The 18403-nt window shown below is 38.7% G+C and overlaps 1 protein-coding gene across 1 annotated transcript; it reads right to left on the bottom strand.

Moving 5' to 3' along the window:
• Window positions 1–2548: 2548 nt before the first annotated feature.
• Window positions 2549–16518, bottom strand: LOC110964610 (tetraspanin-5). Its single transcript, XM_022213385.2, has 10 exons — window positions 16065–16518; window positions 11986–12036; window positions 10431–10577; window positions 10165–10335; window positions 9900–10025; window positions 7274–7321; window positions 6513–6629; window positions 6364–6425; window positions 4371–4423; window positions 2549–4268 (listed from the first exon to the last, which is right to left on the bottom strand). The coding sequence occupies exons 1-9, from the start codon at window positions 16146–16148 to the stop codon at window positions 4411–4413; spliced, it is 819 nt and encodes a 272-aa protein (XP_022069077.1). The 5' UTR covers window positions 16149–16518; the 3' UTR covers window positions 2549–4268; window positions 4371–4410.
• Between the last annotated feature and the right edge of the window lie 1885 nt (window positions 16519–18403).

The raw sequence follows: 18403 nt of genomic DNA, 5'->3' as shown, positions 1-18403 counted from the left end.
TCAGAGTAAGACAAAGAGTGGCCTGATAACAATAACAAGTCAGCTACAAGTAAGCAGGAGATAAATGAGGGAGTAGTGGAAGTCATCTGTACATTACATTTGTCTGAGACACACAGACAAAGCACTGTTTTCATTGTTGCTATCTGACATAATACACGGATTAAATCAGGGGTGTCAAATTCATGTTTAGTTCAGGGGCTACATGCAGCCTTTTTTGATCGGATGTGATCAGTAAAATCAGAGCATTAGAACCTATAAATAATCACAACTCCAAATTTTTCCCTTTTTTTGTGCAAAAAAAAGTACACTTCACGTTTAATTAAGTATCTTTTTACCAAACATTATGAACAACCTGAAATTTCTCAAGAAAAATAAGCGAATTTTCAACAGTATTGTGCCTCGGTTTATCATTTACACAATCACAGTGTGTCTAGAAAAGGCGCAAAACATTTAGTCATACGTGTCTGGAACTGAGCAGTATAGTATTTTATTTATGATCAAAACAACTTGCCAAGATCTATAAATTACTTTAAGTTTACATTCATTTCCACATCTGTGTAGTAACTCCAACCATCCCACCACACAAACTAATTTGGGAATTAATAACAAAGAAAGTTATCCTCCTGAATTGTAAATGTACTGAATTGACAAATAAAATATGCATAAAAGTTGTGGCAGTGCAGTCTACATATTTAAAATAGCAGTTACTTTTATTGAAAAATTGCGGTTAATGTCATCTCTGTAATTTTTAGACCTTGCAAAGTCATCCCATGAGTCAGATTGGACCCTCTGGAGGACTGTTTTTGGACAAATTTCTGGCAACTTTTTACATGCGTTACATTAAAAACTCTTGTTATTTCACATTGTCATGATATTAGAGAGTGAGTGAATGTGTTTGAGTGAAAGAATGATTACATCAGTGGGGGCGAGTCATTTTTGTTCTCTTTTCAGTCTACAAGAGGTTCAGATGTAACACTGGAGCATCTGGACAAAGGTCACATAACAAGTTTGCAATCAATACCTGATAACACAGCGAACAGATACACTTATCAAAGCTGGGTATCTAAATTACAAACTATCTGTGTGTGAGTGCGTGTGTAACCTACTAATCTCTGTCCCTGTCTGTGTGGAAAGGGTTTATTTTAAGAGACAAACAACAGTGTGGCTTTTCCTCTCTGACCACAGATTGTGACTAATCCACCTCGGTCTGATCAACAAATAAGAGTTACAGAACCGAAAACAGCCTTAGACAGGAAGGAGATGATTCAGTGCTCTCGCTGCCAAAACCTCTGTATTTTGTGTTTTTTTGGAGATATTTTTATTTAATCTTGGAATAGAAGGTACTAGTCATTGTTGGTCTCTATGTTCACACTACGTTTAGCCTAAATTTGGTGTAAAATAGGGTTTTAGAACAGTACACTGTATAACTAACCAGCCTCGTTATGTTTTAAATAATCCTATAAGATGATTTAATGCTTGAGTTCATGTTAGAACAGATCATTTCTGTGTCTGACATGGGCCAGAAGGTATTTATCCCATTAAACCCAAGACATGGACAGAAAAACTGAAGTTAGAGAAGAATTCAAATCTCATTATTTCAGATCAAATCAGTAGTTTAAGGTGTACTGTAACCATACACAACTTCCAAAAAGTGAATTTTATTTCCTACCTCGAGGAAGTGAATTATTTCATGTGATAGCACTTTAAAGTCAAACAATCATCTTTTATAGGAAGCAGAGGAATATTTAATAAATGGCTTTTTTACAAGCTGTATTGTAGTTGTATAATGCTGGAACAACATTTTTTCTTGTGAAGACATTTTATATTACAGGTGTCTTTATCCAATAGCTTGCACTTATTGTTGCTCAAATAATTACAGACAAAAATATATCAATGAATACTTTTATATTTATATATTTACACTACTGTTCAAAAGTTTGGGCTCACTTAGAATTGTCCTTATTTTTGAAAAAAAAAAGTTGTTTTTTTTCAATGAAGATACCATTAAATGAATCAGAACTGCAGTCTAGACATTGTTAATGTGGTAAATGACTATTTCAGCTGGAAACGGCTGATTTTTCATGGAATATCTCCATAGGGGTACAGAGGAACATTTCCATCAACCATCACTCCTGTGTTCTAATGCTACATTGTGTTAGCTAATGGTGTTGAAAGGCTAACTGAGGATTAGAAAACCCTTGTGCAGTTATGTTAGCGTATGAATAAAAGTGTGAATTTTAATAGAAAACATGAAATTGTCTGGGTCACCCCAAACTTTTGAACAGTAGTGTACATACCTGTATTATGAATCATGTATCAAATGTTTTTTTAACAGTATCACTACTGCCGACAATAATTTGCATTTTATTCATTTATCAATAGTCACATCACCATTAAGCTTATTGTTTGTTTTTTGGGATTAAAAAAAGACTGATATATTTCCCTGTATGCACCACTGTGTCATTTATTCTGCCTTCTTTTTTTCAAAATTCAAGTGATCAGTAAGTTAATCACCTCACCATCTACACAAAGTAAACACAGCCAAAAGTATACAAAGAACCACATTTATTCTGATACTATTCAGATATTTACATCTTGTCACGATCCAGTTATTTACAAGAATCAAGAGCACAAAAGAAACAAAAGCATAGTTGTCTGTAATCCGGAGTATGTAGAAATCACAAATATGGCACTGAGTGGTAAGAAAGTGTGATTAGTAAACACTGACAATCATATGGAGCTGTTAGTGTAATAAAATAATATTTGACACCATCTCTGCTTTCGAACATTTACTGCTTAAGATCCGACAAAAGCAGAAAGAGACTGTTTTGTATTCTTTTTGTACGAGGATGTTCAGTTCAAGGCTGCAGAAGATCAGACAGCAAAAGAAAAGCTCTGCAAAACTCGCTGTCACTCCACGCAGCCTTCACATGAAATGGCTGTTTGAGGTTAACAGTACATTATCTGCTTCGTGGTTCTGTTAATGTCAATGTCTGCATTAGAAATACTGCTGGTAGCAGAGCCTGTGTGCTCTACTTTCAAGTACTGTATGTATGCAGGCTATAAATCATTTCTGCGTTCAGTTAAGTGCCACCAAGCAGTACCAGCATGCAGTTCTGAAAAAAAAGCCTCCTTTTCAGTGAAAACCCCAAATCAAACAACAAAGGCGTATCGTCATGATCGGATTTCCTCAAAGAAACACGTTGGCAACACTTAAAAATAGAGGAAAAATGAAAGAATAAATCAACAGTATAATGTGCAAGGAATGGCACCAAACACGTGCTGAAAGATATTTTCTGTCAAGCTGCTTTTTGGACAAATTATCTGATAATTATGCAGCTGCAGTTTGCATGTTTTTTGTTGTTTCTTTTTTTAATGGAAAGTGTCCCCTCCAGTGGTTGCTGCTTGACTCAAATAACAGTCCGTCATGACAAAAGCTGAATGGCTGCAACGACTTTCATCGCTCCGTTACGAAGATTAAAGTGCTTAAGGTTGAGTTTTGATTAGATCTTCAGGGTTCTTTCAGTATATTTTAACTTTTTTTTTTTTTTAATGTCGCCACCAAAACTCTCTCAAACTGCAAGTTTACAAAGCCTACCACATCCATCACGTCTTACGAGTCACTACCGCCCCACAAAACTCTGACAAGCTGCACGTGTCTGTCTGTGTGTGATCTTCCCACAGACGTACATAAATCTAAAGTTAATTCTCGGTAGCTTTAAAGTAGATTTCATATGACATTCAACAAAGTGCTAACCAGCCACTTCACTCTAAACTAGTGACTATTTTACAAATATTTTCAAATACGTAACGTTACTGAAGTACAGTTAGGAGAGCCAATGTCCTGTCAGTAGACAATAGGCATGCAGTGCATTTCCAGAATCACTCATATCTTTGTACACAACCCTTACATGCAGCTGTTAACAACTGCAGCTGTGAGACATAGAAAACCAAAGCCCCCTTTTGTTGTCTAAATGAAGCACTACCTCAGAGAAAAAGTTAACTCTACCTTCCTTTGTCCTGTGCACAAATAATATTCTCCTCTTCGGTTCCTCCGCACAGCTATGAGCTGGTTGTAATGTAACAAATTTGCATCGCATTTTTTTAAAATTTCTATCTCAGAGGTTGAGCTTAATTTAAAATGGAGCCACAAATAACTCTAAAAATAATCTAAATTTACTATTTACATGTGAATGAAACTCTACATACTGGACACTTTAGCTGATTAATTTGTTTCCCTTTGCTGCTGGCGTCCAAACTGCAGAGTCCTGTAGAAAAAAAATAAAAATGTCAGTACACAGTCCACAAGGAAGGAAGAGAATCAATAGTTTTTTATTGGAAAGGTAATGATGAAATCCATTAGTGTTTACCTGGTACATCCTTCTTGCCTTTGAAAGCTCCGTGGCGGTCTTAGGTAAACAAACTGCACAAAACGGAGAGCAGATTTAAGGGCAATAAAATCAAGACATAAAATGCGCAAATGTAACAAGACTTGCTCGCAGCTGTGTGAGAGAGAGGCTCAGCTTCACCTGCCTGAAAGGTAAAAAGACCCTCATTAAACTGATATATAGTGGAGACTGTTCCTGACTCTTTTTTGAGCCACCCTCAACATGCTAATATGCTCACAATGCCAACATGCCATCCATCCATTCTCTATACACCACTGAATCCTCATTAGGGTCATGGGGTGCTGGAGTCTATTCCAGCTGACTTAGGGTGAAGGCAGGAACACCCTGGACAGGTCACCAGTCTATTACAGGGCTACATATAGAGACAGACAATCACACCTATGGGCAACTTAGAATCACCAATTAACCTCAGCATATTTTTGGACTGTGGGAGGAAGCTGGAGTACCTGGAGAAAACCCACACATGCACAAGGAGAACATACAAACTCCATGCAGAAAGATCCCAGGCCCAGGGCGTGACGTGAACCGGGGATCTTCTAGCTAAAAGGCTAACCATCTAGCCACTGTGCAGCCCACCAACATGCCATTTGCCCAAAAGTTTACCACATGCAAACATTTGCCAGCATGCATCACACAATAAATACAACGGAGTCAGATTGTGTTTAGTTTTGCAGGTTTTTGTGTATCAACCAAAGTGCTGGACTGCCACCGTTCTGCTCTGAGTCGCGTTTGTTCTGCTTTGTATCACCTCTTCCACCCACCAGAGGTCCTCAGTGATTGTGACCATGATCATCCTATTACCTGCTGTTTCCATCTCACCTGCTCCCCGTTCCCCATTCAATCCCCTTTTTCCTCTCCCCTCAATCCCCCAGCAGTATTTATCCTCCCCGTTCATCACACTTGATTTGCGAGATTGTTACTTAAAAATAGTTTTTTTAATGTCTTTCTATTCCTGTCATTACTTTGTGCTTTTTGTACACGATCAGACAAAAGTTTGGACACACCTTCTCATTTAGTGTTTTTTTTTTTCCCGAGACTATTTACATTGTAGATTCTAACTGAAGGCATCAAAACTATGAATGAACACATATGGAATTATGTAGCAGCAAAACAGTGTGAAATAAGTCAAAACTTGTTTTATATTTTAGATTCCTGAAAATAGCCACCCTTTGCTTTGATTACTGCTTTGGTAATGATGGACTGTCGTTTCTCTTTTCTTTGCTGATTGGTTCTTGCCATAATACAGATTCTAACAGTTGTCAGATAGGGCTGTCAACTGTGTACACACCTGACTTCTGCACAACACAACTGATGGTCCCAACCACATTAAGAAGGCAAGAAATTCCACAAATGAACCTTGACAAGGAACACCTGTGAAGTGAAAACTATTTTAGGTTCTGCCTCATGAAGCTTCATGGAGAGAATGTCAAGAGTGTGCAAAGCAGTAATCAAAGCAAAGGGTGGCTACTTTGAAGAATCTAAAATATAAAACATGTTTAGAGCTGTTTTACAATTGTTTGTTTACTACATAATTCCACGTGTGTTCATTCATAGTTTTGATTCCTTCAGTTAGAATCTACAATGTAAATAGTTATGAAAATAAAGAAAAACCATTAAATGAGAAGGTTGTCCAAACTTTTGACTGGAAGTGTATCTAGTCTGCTGTTACTGTTATTTAGACTTGGCATTTAAAAAAAATATTACCTTTGAAGTCATGGAACTACCAAAGTTATCACAGTAAAAACAGCTTTCTGTTGGTGGCACCACAGGAAACGTCACAGGTCAAAAAATCAATAGGACTTTGTCTTTGGACCTAAAATGTGTGCCAAGAGCTCTGCCCCTAGGATTTGGCGTGCCAAACTGGGTAATATTTACAACAGTGTCACTGATTCCTGAAAAATCATTATTTGCAGCCCAAATGACATTATGACATGGATGATCTCTTGCTACCTACCAACTCTCTCTCACGGCTTCGATGTCGCTCACGAGATTCTGCGCTAAACAGATGCCAAAAATCTAAAACCAGAAACAAACAATAAGTTATGTGATTCAAAAATCAACAGAGTTCAGACACAAAGACCAAGTGTTGGCAGAGTTTCCCACCTGCAATAATGCAATTCCAATAAAGATGCCTGCCACCACTGTCAGGTTGTCTTGAAGCCACTTCTCAAACTGAGGGACGCAGCCTTTGATGTAGATGAAGGTCCTCTGCTCAGAGTCCTAACAGAACATTCACAAGTCAGACCAACACTGCCCACTAATAACACACTGCAGAAGAAATATTTTTACTTTTGATCACCCTTTTAAAATGTAACTGTGCTGGAATCATAACACGGATATTTTTACATGCAGCACATGATTCCCTTATTCATTTTGTGGTCTCCTCCAAAGCCCTCCCTCTGATCTGATGTTATTTGGTTGTTAACACACACTCGACTGCCTGTGCTGCTGCTCTGACTCTCGTTAAAACTGCTCCGCTCTGGCTCAAACGTAAAGTCAAGAAGACAAATAGAGCCTTTTCCTTACATTATGCTACCGGGGGTGTGCGGCCAAAGCTAATGACGGGGGGAGGGGATTCAATTCCCATTGCATTGCTGCCGCATGAGTAATACCACACGGCCCCAAGTGCAGATGGAGAGCCAGCTGCTGTATTTCGAGGAGCGAGGAGTTGGGAAACATAGTGAAAGAGAAATATTGTGACCAGGGTGGAGTACCTGATGACCTCATGCAGCCAAATAAACCGGCCTGAGACAAAATAAACCAGAGCGACTCAATTTCTGCTCTTCTTATTCTCAAATTCCTGGTTACCTTTAAGATGAAGGTCTCAATCTCTGGTATGAATGTAAGTTTCTTTCGTAGCTCACCGTTTTTGCTCGGATGTCGTAACCACACTGCGTGTTAATGACGTCCTCCTGAGGAGAAAAGAAGTTTAATTTTTTAGAAAAAACAAAATATCATAGCAACTGGAAACAAAATACAACATAATGAGATCATGTAAAACAATGGTGGCATTATGTATTGTACATTAAAGCAATGAACTGTTTATGTTCTTCCTCACCTCAAACTGTATTCAACTGAAAGCTTTTGGAACCTTTTGTCACTGTCAAGGTTAAATAAGTTTATGATATATGCATTTATTTGTATGTTTTTTCACTTGATGTGCAGCATGTGAGCTGAGCAGCAACACTTCAATCTTCAAAAAAAACCGCCAGAGCAAGAAGAAGAAACTTGGATTGGAGTCAGATTTCGTGAAAAAAAAGCTTTAAGGCCTGACTTATCATAAAGTGTTAAAAAATGTATTTCTGATGTTTGTACATGGAAATAACTTGGTTGTAGTTTATTTCAATGCATGTAAAACTGTGGTAATTGTAGCTGTGAAACCAGGGTTGTATAAGTCGGTCACAAATGGTACGGAACGAACAAAGACACAGGTGTATTGACCTTTTACCTCCTGCCAAGCTTTATATACAGTAGCTCATGCTTCAGTGCCACAGAGCTCAATTGTACTATTTGTAAACTATTTGTTCCCTTTGGGTAATGTCTGTAAAACATAGAAAATATACAGAAAATGGGAGCCTTATCTTTTTAACCCGTTAAGCTTCAGTGTCCCACCGGCGGTACACTTACTAATTTGCATAGGAATTTAATGAATGTCCGAAGGCTGCAAACCCGATTATACAAACACTATACGCCGATGGAAAGCTTAGATTCTCATGAATCCGCCGGTATAAACCGCTTTCAGATGTGATTACCACAGCGGGTGAGAAAAACACATTTGTCCGACAAACAACGAATATCCATCCATCCGTTCTCTGTACACGGCTTCAACATACACAGCGTGACTCACATTTCCGGGTTCATTATTACACACAGATGAAAATATTCCACAAAAAACGGCCATAATCCAACCTTGGACATCCAGACGACACAAGTCAGTAAACTATTTTGTCCAAAACATGTCTTGAAGTCGGTATATAATCCACGAATTGGTCGTTTTCAAGGAAATGCACCTCGCGATGCGCGTCCAATATTCCCTGTACTTCTCGTCATATTTTTTATTTACAAATAGAATATTAGCGATTTTTTGTACTGAAAATCGCTGGAATTGACTGCAGCTTAAATTGTGTCAGCATTCAGACACACAAAAGACTTGCATCTGACTTGTGCTTTACTAATGAAGACTTGACTTGGGATGTGTTTTGGCAACATGTAACCTGGACTTGCTCCAAAAGACGCCACCATGAAGATCTAAAACTCAAGACCAATTAATGCTTTACACATCTGCATGGAGGTACAAGTGACATCTATTTCCTCATTCACCCAAGTCCAGAGAGCTCTAAGCAGATGTCCACATGCAGCTCAAAATTTGTGACTAGTGAACTGCTCAGGAACACAAATACTGCTTAAAACAAATGCTTGTTTTGAGGAAAGACTGTACAGTGAGATTCTTGATCATCCTCACCTTTATAAGTCATCATCAAAACAGGCATGCTTAAAGAAGCAGCGGCAGAAAACCCAAAAAAAAAAAAAAAAAAAAAAAAAAAGAAGCAGCGGCAGGACTTTGGAGTTGCTTTCCATTGATGGTGCCCAAACACAGTATGAAGGTCTAAATTCTCCAGAAATCCTGTGCTCTATCCCCCCACTATGCTCAGCACTCCTCATGAATAACCACACTGACACAACGCAACAGTCCAGTCTTTAGCTGCTGTATAAGTTTTAAAGGTGCAAAGTCATTAACAGTCTTTTAGAAACATCTACAGGAACCCTGAGTGTTTTCCTGTGTTCAGTTCAGTGCAACCATCTGCGTAGATGGACTCTTACCTATTGTAAAATGAACAGAAACTGTGTTTATGCTTCCACAGGCCACACCGGTCATGTGGAAACCATGAATTGGCCTTAAGACTGAAATTTTTTTGTTGAAAATCTAGCCTTAAGTTACAGCTCTGGGAACATCATGTGACATTCAGCAACCACTTTATATCCATGTTAACTGTTATAAAGCATTTCTCTTCAAGAGGATGACCTTGGCGGAGCAGCATGTCCTTGGGTCAGCAAATAAAAAGGGCTTTCCTTTAAGTGAAACAAGCCTGTTTTGCTGAAGCAGGGTGCTGTCAGTGAACAGCAGTTGAGAGATTTTTTTTTCTGCCAAAAAAAACGCCTTGGTCAAGATCTCCTCCCATCCGCTCTCAGACTCTGCTGTGCTGGCAGAGTCTGAGGCGACTAAACACTGAGGCCTGAACGTCCTGTTGGAAGCCAGCCATGACAGTTGACAGCGTCAGCCAGCCTTCTGGAGGACACAGATAACTGAGCTATCTGTCATGGGGTGGACCTTTACGATTTCCCCTCCAAATACAGCAGTAGTTGGAGCGGTTTGAGGGTTTCAGCATGTCACAAAGTGTTCTACTCAGCAGACATTCCAACTCTTGAGACACAAAATCATCTAATTCCACCACAATGGGAATAAAAAGGCTGTGGGATGGAAAGACATACCGCTGGATCTTTGGTGCAGCAAGAAAAGGGGACTCCACATTTCTCACGACTCGGGTTCGAATCAGTGCAGTTGAAGTAGATGTTCAAATTCCAGTCGTCTGCTCCAAAAGCTCCACAACACTCCCACTACCAGGTTAAACAGACATAAATAACCCTCACATATATGTCAACACTGTCCCATAGAAATGAGCAACTATGATTACCACAAGGTAAGATGAACAGTGGAGTGAAATCAGTCCAGCAGATAAAGAAACACGATGCTCACATATTCCTGGGTGAAGTCTATCAGGTTCTGCAGATCAATGTCATCTCTGTAGGCCCGAATGTTGTTGTTAATGAAAAAGTTGAGCTGGTCCTTGATCCAGTCTTTGAAGACAAAGGCCAGGACTCCCGCAGTCAGCTCCAGAAAGAAGATGATACCCAGGAACACGGAGAACTGAAATACACAAGCATTCACAACACTCTAACAAATGTTATTCTGAAACCAGAGGAGATATAAAAATGCCAGAGAAAGCCTTCAGGGAAACGTACAAACTTGAGCAGGAAAGAGTTTTCTCGCAGTGCTCCGATACAGCCAGCAAACCCCAAGATGAACATCACGCCGCCCACCACGAGGAAGAGCCAGACGGGGTCGAAGCCCCCCAGGTCGGTGATGGACGAGATGTTGGACAGAACTCCCTGGAGGAGAAGTAAAAGACATCAAGAGTGAGTGGTTAGAGAAAGAAGGATAATCAAAAATCTTATGAAAATGAACTGGTGTTAAGTAAAGGAATAATTTGGTAAACTCAAAGCTGTCACAGTCTGTTAAAATTTAACTGCTTTGACTGAAAGTTTTACTGACAGTTACTTGAGGAAATTAAAAGTTTGGGGTCACTCAGACAATTTCATGTTTTCCAAAAAACTCACACTTTTTTTCATTTACTAATATAATTGCATAAGGGTTTTCTAATCATCAATGAGCCTTTCAACACCATTAGCTAACACAATGTAGCATTAGAACACAGGAATGATGGTTGCTGGAAAAGTTCCTCTGTACCCCTATGGAGATATTCCGTTAAAAATTTCCAGCTAAAATAGTCATTTACCACATTAACAATGTCTACACTGTGTTTCTGATTCATTTAATGTTATCTTGATTGAAAAAAATGCTTTTCTTTCAAACATAAGGACATTTCTAAGTGTCCACAAATGTTTGAACAGTAGTGTATATACAAAAAAGATGTACTCGTTACCTCAAAGACTAGAAAACTGGAATCAGCTGCCTGCCTCCTTCAAAGGGTAACAAAACCCCTTACAGTCAACTGATTTACATTCAATCTTGTTTGTCTGATCTGTAGAAAAACCAAAGCTAATAAAATACTATATGCTAGACTATTTCTCTTCAAAGCTACCCTGTTTGCCAGACAGCCATTCTGGGCCAAGTAAGAACTCTCTACATAACATTTACACTAAAGTTTGTGTACAGATAAAACAAAGGAGATTGAAGATGTAAAGTGATGAGTTTTAGAGGTGTTGGTAGGTGGGTTTTAGACACAGTCAGGCTTTTCTGGCTAAGCTAAGAGGCAAAAATATAGACTTATGAGTGTAAATGTGCAAACCATTCCTTTAAACCTTTACATATTTAGTGGTTCCAGTATCTCGAATGTGAACATTTTCTTTGGGCGTTGGACTATTTCGGACAAACCAAGACATTTAAAGACGTCACCTTGGGGATTAGGACATTGGGATCGGTCCTTTTACTGTCTCAAAGACAAGTCATGGAGAAAATTACCTCCAGAGTACCACAAAATGAAAAAAGAAATCATCTTTGAGTGCTCTTCAGTGAAAATCAAGACGCTCTCACTGGACTGTCTACTTCATTTAACCCCAGTACTACTGAGAGGACACAAAGAATGAATCTGAGAAATGAATCAGATCCATTCACAGGCCATTGTTCAAGAGGGCATCCCACAGGAAAGCATGACATTCCTTTCTGATTCAGTAAAGCCACTGCGACTATTTCATGCAGACAACTGGGTATAAATGACAAATGGTGAATCCAAATGATCTGAATACTGTTGCTACCACGCAGACGTAGAAAACCCACCTTTTCGCTCCATGCCCACAGCCCAATGCCGAGGAACGCTACTCCAAGGAACTGACAGAGACAAGAGAGAAACATAAGAGAGGCATAAGAGCAGGGTAATTCTGCTGCGACTGCAACATGCAGTCATCACACAGAGAACAACCACAGAGAGATTTTCCTGGCAGCCGTCCATTACTAAATATTTCTCATCTCAGTCTGCAGAATCACCAGGAGGCTCTCACATTAGAAAGCATCTTTAAACAGCCTGAATGCGTTATTGTACGACTGCACGAGTTTCTATCTACAGCGTGAAAGCAGGAATCAGTGCATTGATGGCACTTTATAGCTGGCTGGTAGCCTCATATTATTATTATTATTATTACTATGATTATTACTGCATCATGTCTGCTTCAATTTAACGTTAAATGATCATTTGTTGCTGGTACATTATCATTATTGTGTTTTTATATACAAATACAAACAGCAGGCTTATTTGTAATTAGGTCATTACAATTATAAACTACCAAGCATGTATTTGGAAGTTATCAGGCACGTTCTTTTGTAAATAAAACTCCTCATTTGCTCATAACAGTTCATTTTTCTTCATTATTAAAGGAGGCAAATAAATCTTCGTCTTATTTTTAAGACTATGATTTTTGTCGAGTGAACATTTCTATTTTTTTAAAGAAACAAAAGGTATGTGAATGAGATGTGTAGTTGTTTGGTTTTCTACCAAGCACAGAGGTACATTAGACAACATTAATATCTCCAGGGTTTGTTATGCAACCAGTGCGGCGGCTTTATTAGATTCAAACCCGCAGGATGGATGCTGATGAAGACAGCGGGGAAAGAAAATGATCTCGTGTGAATCTTGTGTTCATGTTTTCTATAAACTCTGCAACATTTATGTAGCATTCATTCAGGTATCAGCAGCTAACAAATGTGATTGTTTTTTTTTTTGCTCTGTGGTTTTTCGAAGAATGCATTTAAAACTCCACTAAATGACTGTAAAGATTCCCAAAGGATGAATATTCAGTTGAGTATAATTAAACATTTTGCACTTTAAAACCCCTGTGCAGTATCCATTTTCCTACCTACACTACTACACATGCTACTTTCTTAGTCTTTCTACAAGTGTACACTATGTGCAATAATAATACTCAATCAAAACATCCATTCACTGCCGCTGATATGCACAATAATGCTATTTTTTAGAACTAGTACTTATGTATATTTTGGTTTATTTATTTTTATTTTTTAATGACTCACACGGAAACACTGAATACAAACATTTGTCTGGTGATGCACAACTTCTTTTATTGCTTATGAGACAAATGTAAGGGAAGGAGAAGCAGATGTTTTCGACACCGCCGACTTCCGCTGATGATGTATGAATGGCGGAAGGTTCAGAGAGGTCATAGGCTGCACAGTTGGCTGAGAGCCTCTTAGGGCCCAACAGGCCTCCTCTTCATCATCCTGAGATCCGCCAAAGGGCCAACAACACACTGCTGCTATTCATGGCTCAGCTTTCAGATATGGCGATGTAAACTGTGAGGCATATAACTTCCTCAGACTTCAGGGTTTCTTCTACATTGTGTGGCACTGGACACATTTTTACACGTCACAGTAAGAAAATCATGGACGTAATTAATAACAACTGATAATAAGTAGATTCTGTTTAGGTGCTTAACGGAACACTTGAATCAACTGACTGAGTGAACTAATAGCATTGTTACGCAGCGGAGTTATGTGATGATCGGCGTTGGCTTGTCTGTTTGTCTGTCCGTCCGTCTGTTAGCAACATTTCTCAAAAAGTGACAAATAGATTTGGATGGAATTTTCAGGGAAGATCAGAAATGACATAAGGACGAAGTGATTACATTTTGGCAGTGATGCGGCTTATAGTCTGGATCCACGGATTTGCTAAAGATTTCTGTATCACTGCGGGATAGCGGCACGGCATCACTGTAGCTATGACAACAAGTGGACACTACTTTAGCTGCCTGCTGATGATCACATGATTGAGATCCTACTACAAATCGACCGCTGTGGACTTATTGTGACTTATCCAAAGGAGGTGGAGCCTCAGCAGAGTTACGTGACGATTGGTGTTGTTTTGTCTGTCTGTCTGTTTGCAACATTATTCAAAAATGGACTAATGTATTTGAATGAAATTTTCATGGACGGTCAGAAATGATACAAGGACCAACTGATTAGATTTTGGCAGTGATTTCAGCCATCAGAAACGATACAACAACTGAGCAGCCTTGGTGGAGTACTGCGCTCTCTGAGTGCTTTTCTAGTAAATGTTAGTAGCACCTGAGCTTTTCCTACATGACAGAACAGGTGCTGTTAAAAAGGGGATTTGTGAGGAATGTTACAGATAAATGAGAAAGACCGTTTTAATTTACTGGAGAAGCCAAAAAAAAAAAAACATACACTCACAATGGTTTTTATTTAATCCATTAACAAGTAAAAAGAAGCTACATTAGGCAATAATCCCAGCAGCCAACTGACAGAATATTACCTGGTGATAATTTTAATAATTAACTGCTTACTTAACACAAACATAGTTGTTCCTTTTAGCTTCATTAAATTATTGTGAATTAACTATGCTTTAATGTGTCTGTGTTGACTGAGCATTTTGGGACATCTTGACTCAACATCTTCTGGTCCGATTGAAAAAACAAATAGTACTATAATCAATAATAATAATGATAATTAGACGATCATAAGAGTTTGGGGCTGTCGGTGAGAGAATATAAAAGGTGATCAAACAATGAATCAATAATGTAATTTTCTGTTGCAGTGCTAGTGTGTGGATAAAAGGCTAAAAGAGCTGCAGGAGAAATTATTTTCATTTCTTGATGAATAAGCCAACTGATTCATTGTTGAATCATTTGGTTTTCAGCCCGAAGTGATTCCTGAGCTATCTGACTAACAGTCCCATGTTTTTGACTGACTTTAATGCAACGACTGGAGAAGCCCTGAAGTCTCAACATCTGGAAACTTCTATCCATCCATCCATTCTCTATACACCGCTTTATCCTCACTAGAGTTGCGGAGGGACTAGAGCCTATCCCAGCTGACTCAGGCGAAGGCAGGGGACACCCTGGACAGGTCGCTAGTCTGTCGTAGGGCTAAATATACAGACAAACAATCACACTCACATCTATGGACAATTTAGAGTAATCATCAATTAACCTCAGCATATTTTTGGACTTTGGGAGGAATCCAGAGTACCCGGAGAAAACCCACACATGCACAGGAAGAACATGCAAACTCCATGCAGAAAGATCCCGGGAAAGCCGGGACGCGAACCGCGGATCTTCTTGCTGCAAGGCGAAAGTGCTAACCACTACTCCACTGTGCAGCCCCATCTGGAAATTGACTGAAATTAATTCACACTTGGACTTGTTTGATGGCACTCATCTGAGTTGTTTTCTCCTGACTAGATCCTTGCTTGAGTTGGATCTACTTGCGAAAAGAAATTGTAGAATTGATAATACAAACAGTCACCTAATCAATCAACCAACTGAACTGAATCCAATCCAGTTTCTATTCAGTTCTTTTAATGAGATTAATGGCTTTTTTCAGGCTTAAGAACACCTTTTTTCTCCACACCCAGGTGCAGTGTTTACCCTGATCACTGGAGGCCCACAAAGATGAAGCTTCTGGTGGCTTTAAACCTTTAGAGCAGGTGTTTGTTTGTTGGGTTTCCTTCAGCTCAGGGTGATGACAGCTCTGACTACACTTCTCTCTGCCAAACACCTCTGAAGCTGCAGTAAAACCGTCCCCAGACTGAGACTGTGTGGATGTAAATAAGGCAGGAAAGCCCTTCATCGGAGCTGCTCTCTGGTGTGATGCTGAACAAAAACAAAAGGCTGCTGGTAGGTGACGGAGGCAGCAAGTGCACAGGAGCAGAGAGCACAAAGCAGACATGAATACACCACTACAGCATCACAGAAACCACACTGATCATTGGTGGGGGATGAAATAATAATAATAATAATAATAATAACAATAATAAAAATGTCACATCGGTGTGTTAAACCGAGGATCCAGGCCTGAAACAGCAAACAGCAAACAGAGGGACTTACCCAGAATATGATATTGAATCCGAAGATGAAATACTTGATGCAGCAGCTCACTTCATGAGCCTTGAAATGCTTTCCGGACATCATTTGGATGGATTTTTTTTTGTCTTGATCGCCGCCCGCAGTGAGAAGGAATCACATCTACGCTTCTCTTATGTTTGACAGCTCGATTATGGAAACACCCTTTTTGTTATTTTTTTAAGGCTCGACAATCGCGCCGTCATTTGTTTCAGCCCCTCATAATAAACATCATCCCGGATCTCTGGCGACAAAAGGCGCAGATGGAGCCGCAAAGAAGCGTTCAATGAATCCGCGAATAAAAACAACACTTTATACCTGATAGGGATCTCTGAAGGTGTAACGCTGAAACACATCCAATGAAGTGAACCAGATTAAAACCGATGGTCTTCTATCTGACCCATAATCGAGACATGGCTGTGTTGATTGGATTGGCTCGCGTGTGCACCAATGAGGAGCTCCGGTGGTCCGAGAAGGCGGGACTTCCGGTTGTGGAGCGTCTCTGCCCCGACATGACAATGAAATAAATCACACAAGCCTTTTAATCACTTGTAATATTATTTATTAATGACTTACTAATTACTCCAGAGCCTATTATAGAAGATAAGACTAGAAATACATTTTATGACACCCATTAGGGCATAGAGACCCAAATGGATTAATCAGTAATTAACCAACCACATGTGGAATACACCATCAAAAAATAATGATTACAAACAACATATATTATTGAAAAATATGACAGAGTCTAACTTTTTAAGTCCTTCTATACCACAAAATGTAATTTATCTTGATATTTTGCCTAACAAAAGTAATGTATATATATATATATATATATATATATATATATATATATATATATATATATAATTATTATTATTATTATTATTATTATTATTGTAATAGTAATAATTGTAATAACTTTTGTAGCACAATGGAACACTTTAAGCAAGTGCTGGAATTTTTTAAAAAAATACATCGATCCCGGTAACGTAGCATTTTATTGCTGAATTGAATTCTAAAAACCTATTGGATTTTTTTTCATGATATCATTATTATCTATTCGTGTTCATTTATTGTTCTGTCTTCATCTGGTTTGCTGTAAAGCAGCTTGACACATCACATTTTTTCTTTTAGTGTTAAAAAGAGTTCATTTATTGAAATTTGCATTTTTGTTTTTTATGCTACAATAGTGCATCTAAATTTTTCTTTTTGATTTTTTTTATGGCTCACACCGTCCAACCTCTTTTGTTTTTATAAAGGATACTAAACCCTGATGTGCAGAATGAAATCCAGAGAAAACAGAATTAAAACATTAGTGGTTTCATGTTTCAGTCCATGGTTACTCATGTACATAGATCATCAAAGATCCAATTCAATTCAGTAACTAACTGCCCCAATGAGATGTATCACTACTGTCAAAATGAGCAGCTAAATATATGCTTAGTGACCATGTATGCAATTTGTCTTTGTAAAGGTGAAGTGAGAACTTTTGTATTTTGCACTTTATTTACCCATATTATTGATAGTACCTTTCATAAAATGTTATTTTGCTGTTGTGTGTATCCTCTCTGTCCTTCACCTTTCAGGTCAGTGTCTTGTTTGAACACCCAACTACATCCAAGATCCAACTTTCTGGTGGATGATTTTAGGTTTTCCTCAAGAATGTAAAGGTAATCCTACTTCCTCATCTTTCCATTTGCGATGTGTAAAAAACCAGCTCCACTGGCAGCCCTAGAACATGATACTGCCACCACCATGCCAGTACATTCGGTGCTTTTGGGGTTAAGGGTCCCATGTTGATAATTCCAAACATATTTTTGGTCGTTCTGTTGAAATAGCTTAATTTTAGTTTCATCTGACTACAGAATTTTCTTCCAGAAGCTTTTTTTCCCTTTATCCATGTGATCAACAGCAAACTTCAGCTGACCCATATAGTGCTCCTTCTGAAGAAAGCGTTTCCTTCTCGCACATCAGCCTCTCAACTCATGGGGATGTTGAAAACATTTGATTGTGGACACTGACACCTGTGTTCATGCAGCTTCTAATCATTGCAGATCTGCTTTTTGATGATTCTTGACCATCGTGACAATTTGTCTCTCAGCGGCAGGTGATAGCATTTTCTTTCTTATCATGACAGTCATACAGCTGCACCATGCACTTTATACTTACAGTTGCTAGCACAACTGGTTTTGGGATTTCTAGCTGCTTTTAAATGGGTCTAAGTGATTTATCTGACTTGTTCAAGTCTGCGATTTACTTTTTTGTGTGTGTGGCAAACATGCATGTGTTTCAATCATTCTGTTATAGAACATAAGAGTTAC

Source organism: Acanthochromis polyacanthus, chromosome 3 (assembly GCF_021347895.1).
Source record: "Acanthochromis polyacanthus isolate Apoly-LR-REF ecotype Palm Island chromosome 3, KAUST_Apoly_ChrSc, whole genome shotgun sequence".
Classification (NCBI taxonomy): Eukaryota; Metazoa; Chordata; class Actinopteri; family Pomacentridae; genus Acanthochromis; species Acanthochromis polyacanthus.
The sequence above is the reverse complement of the archived record's forward strand: the minus strand, read 5'-3'. Positions and strand labels throughout refer to the sequence as shown.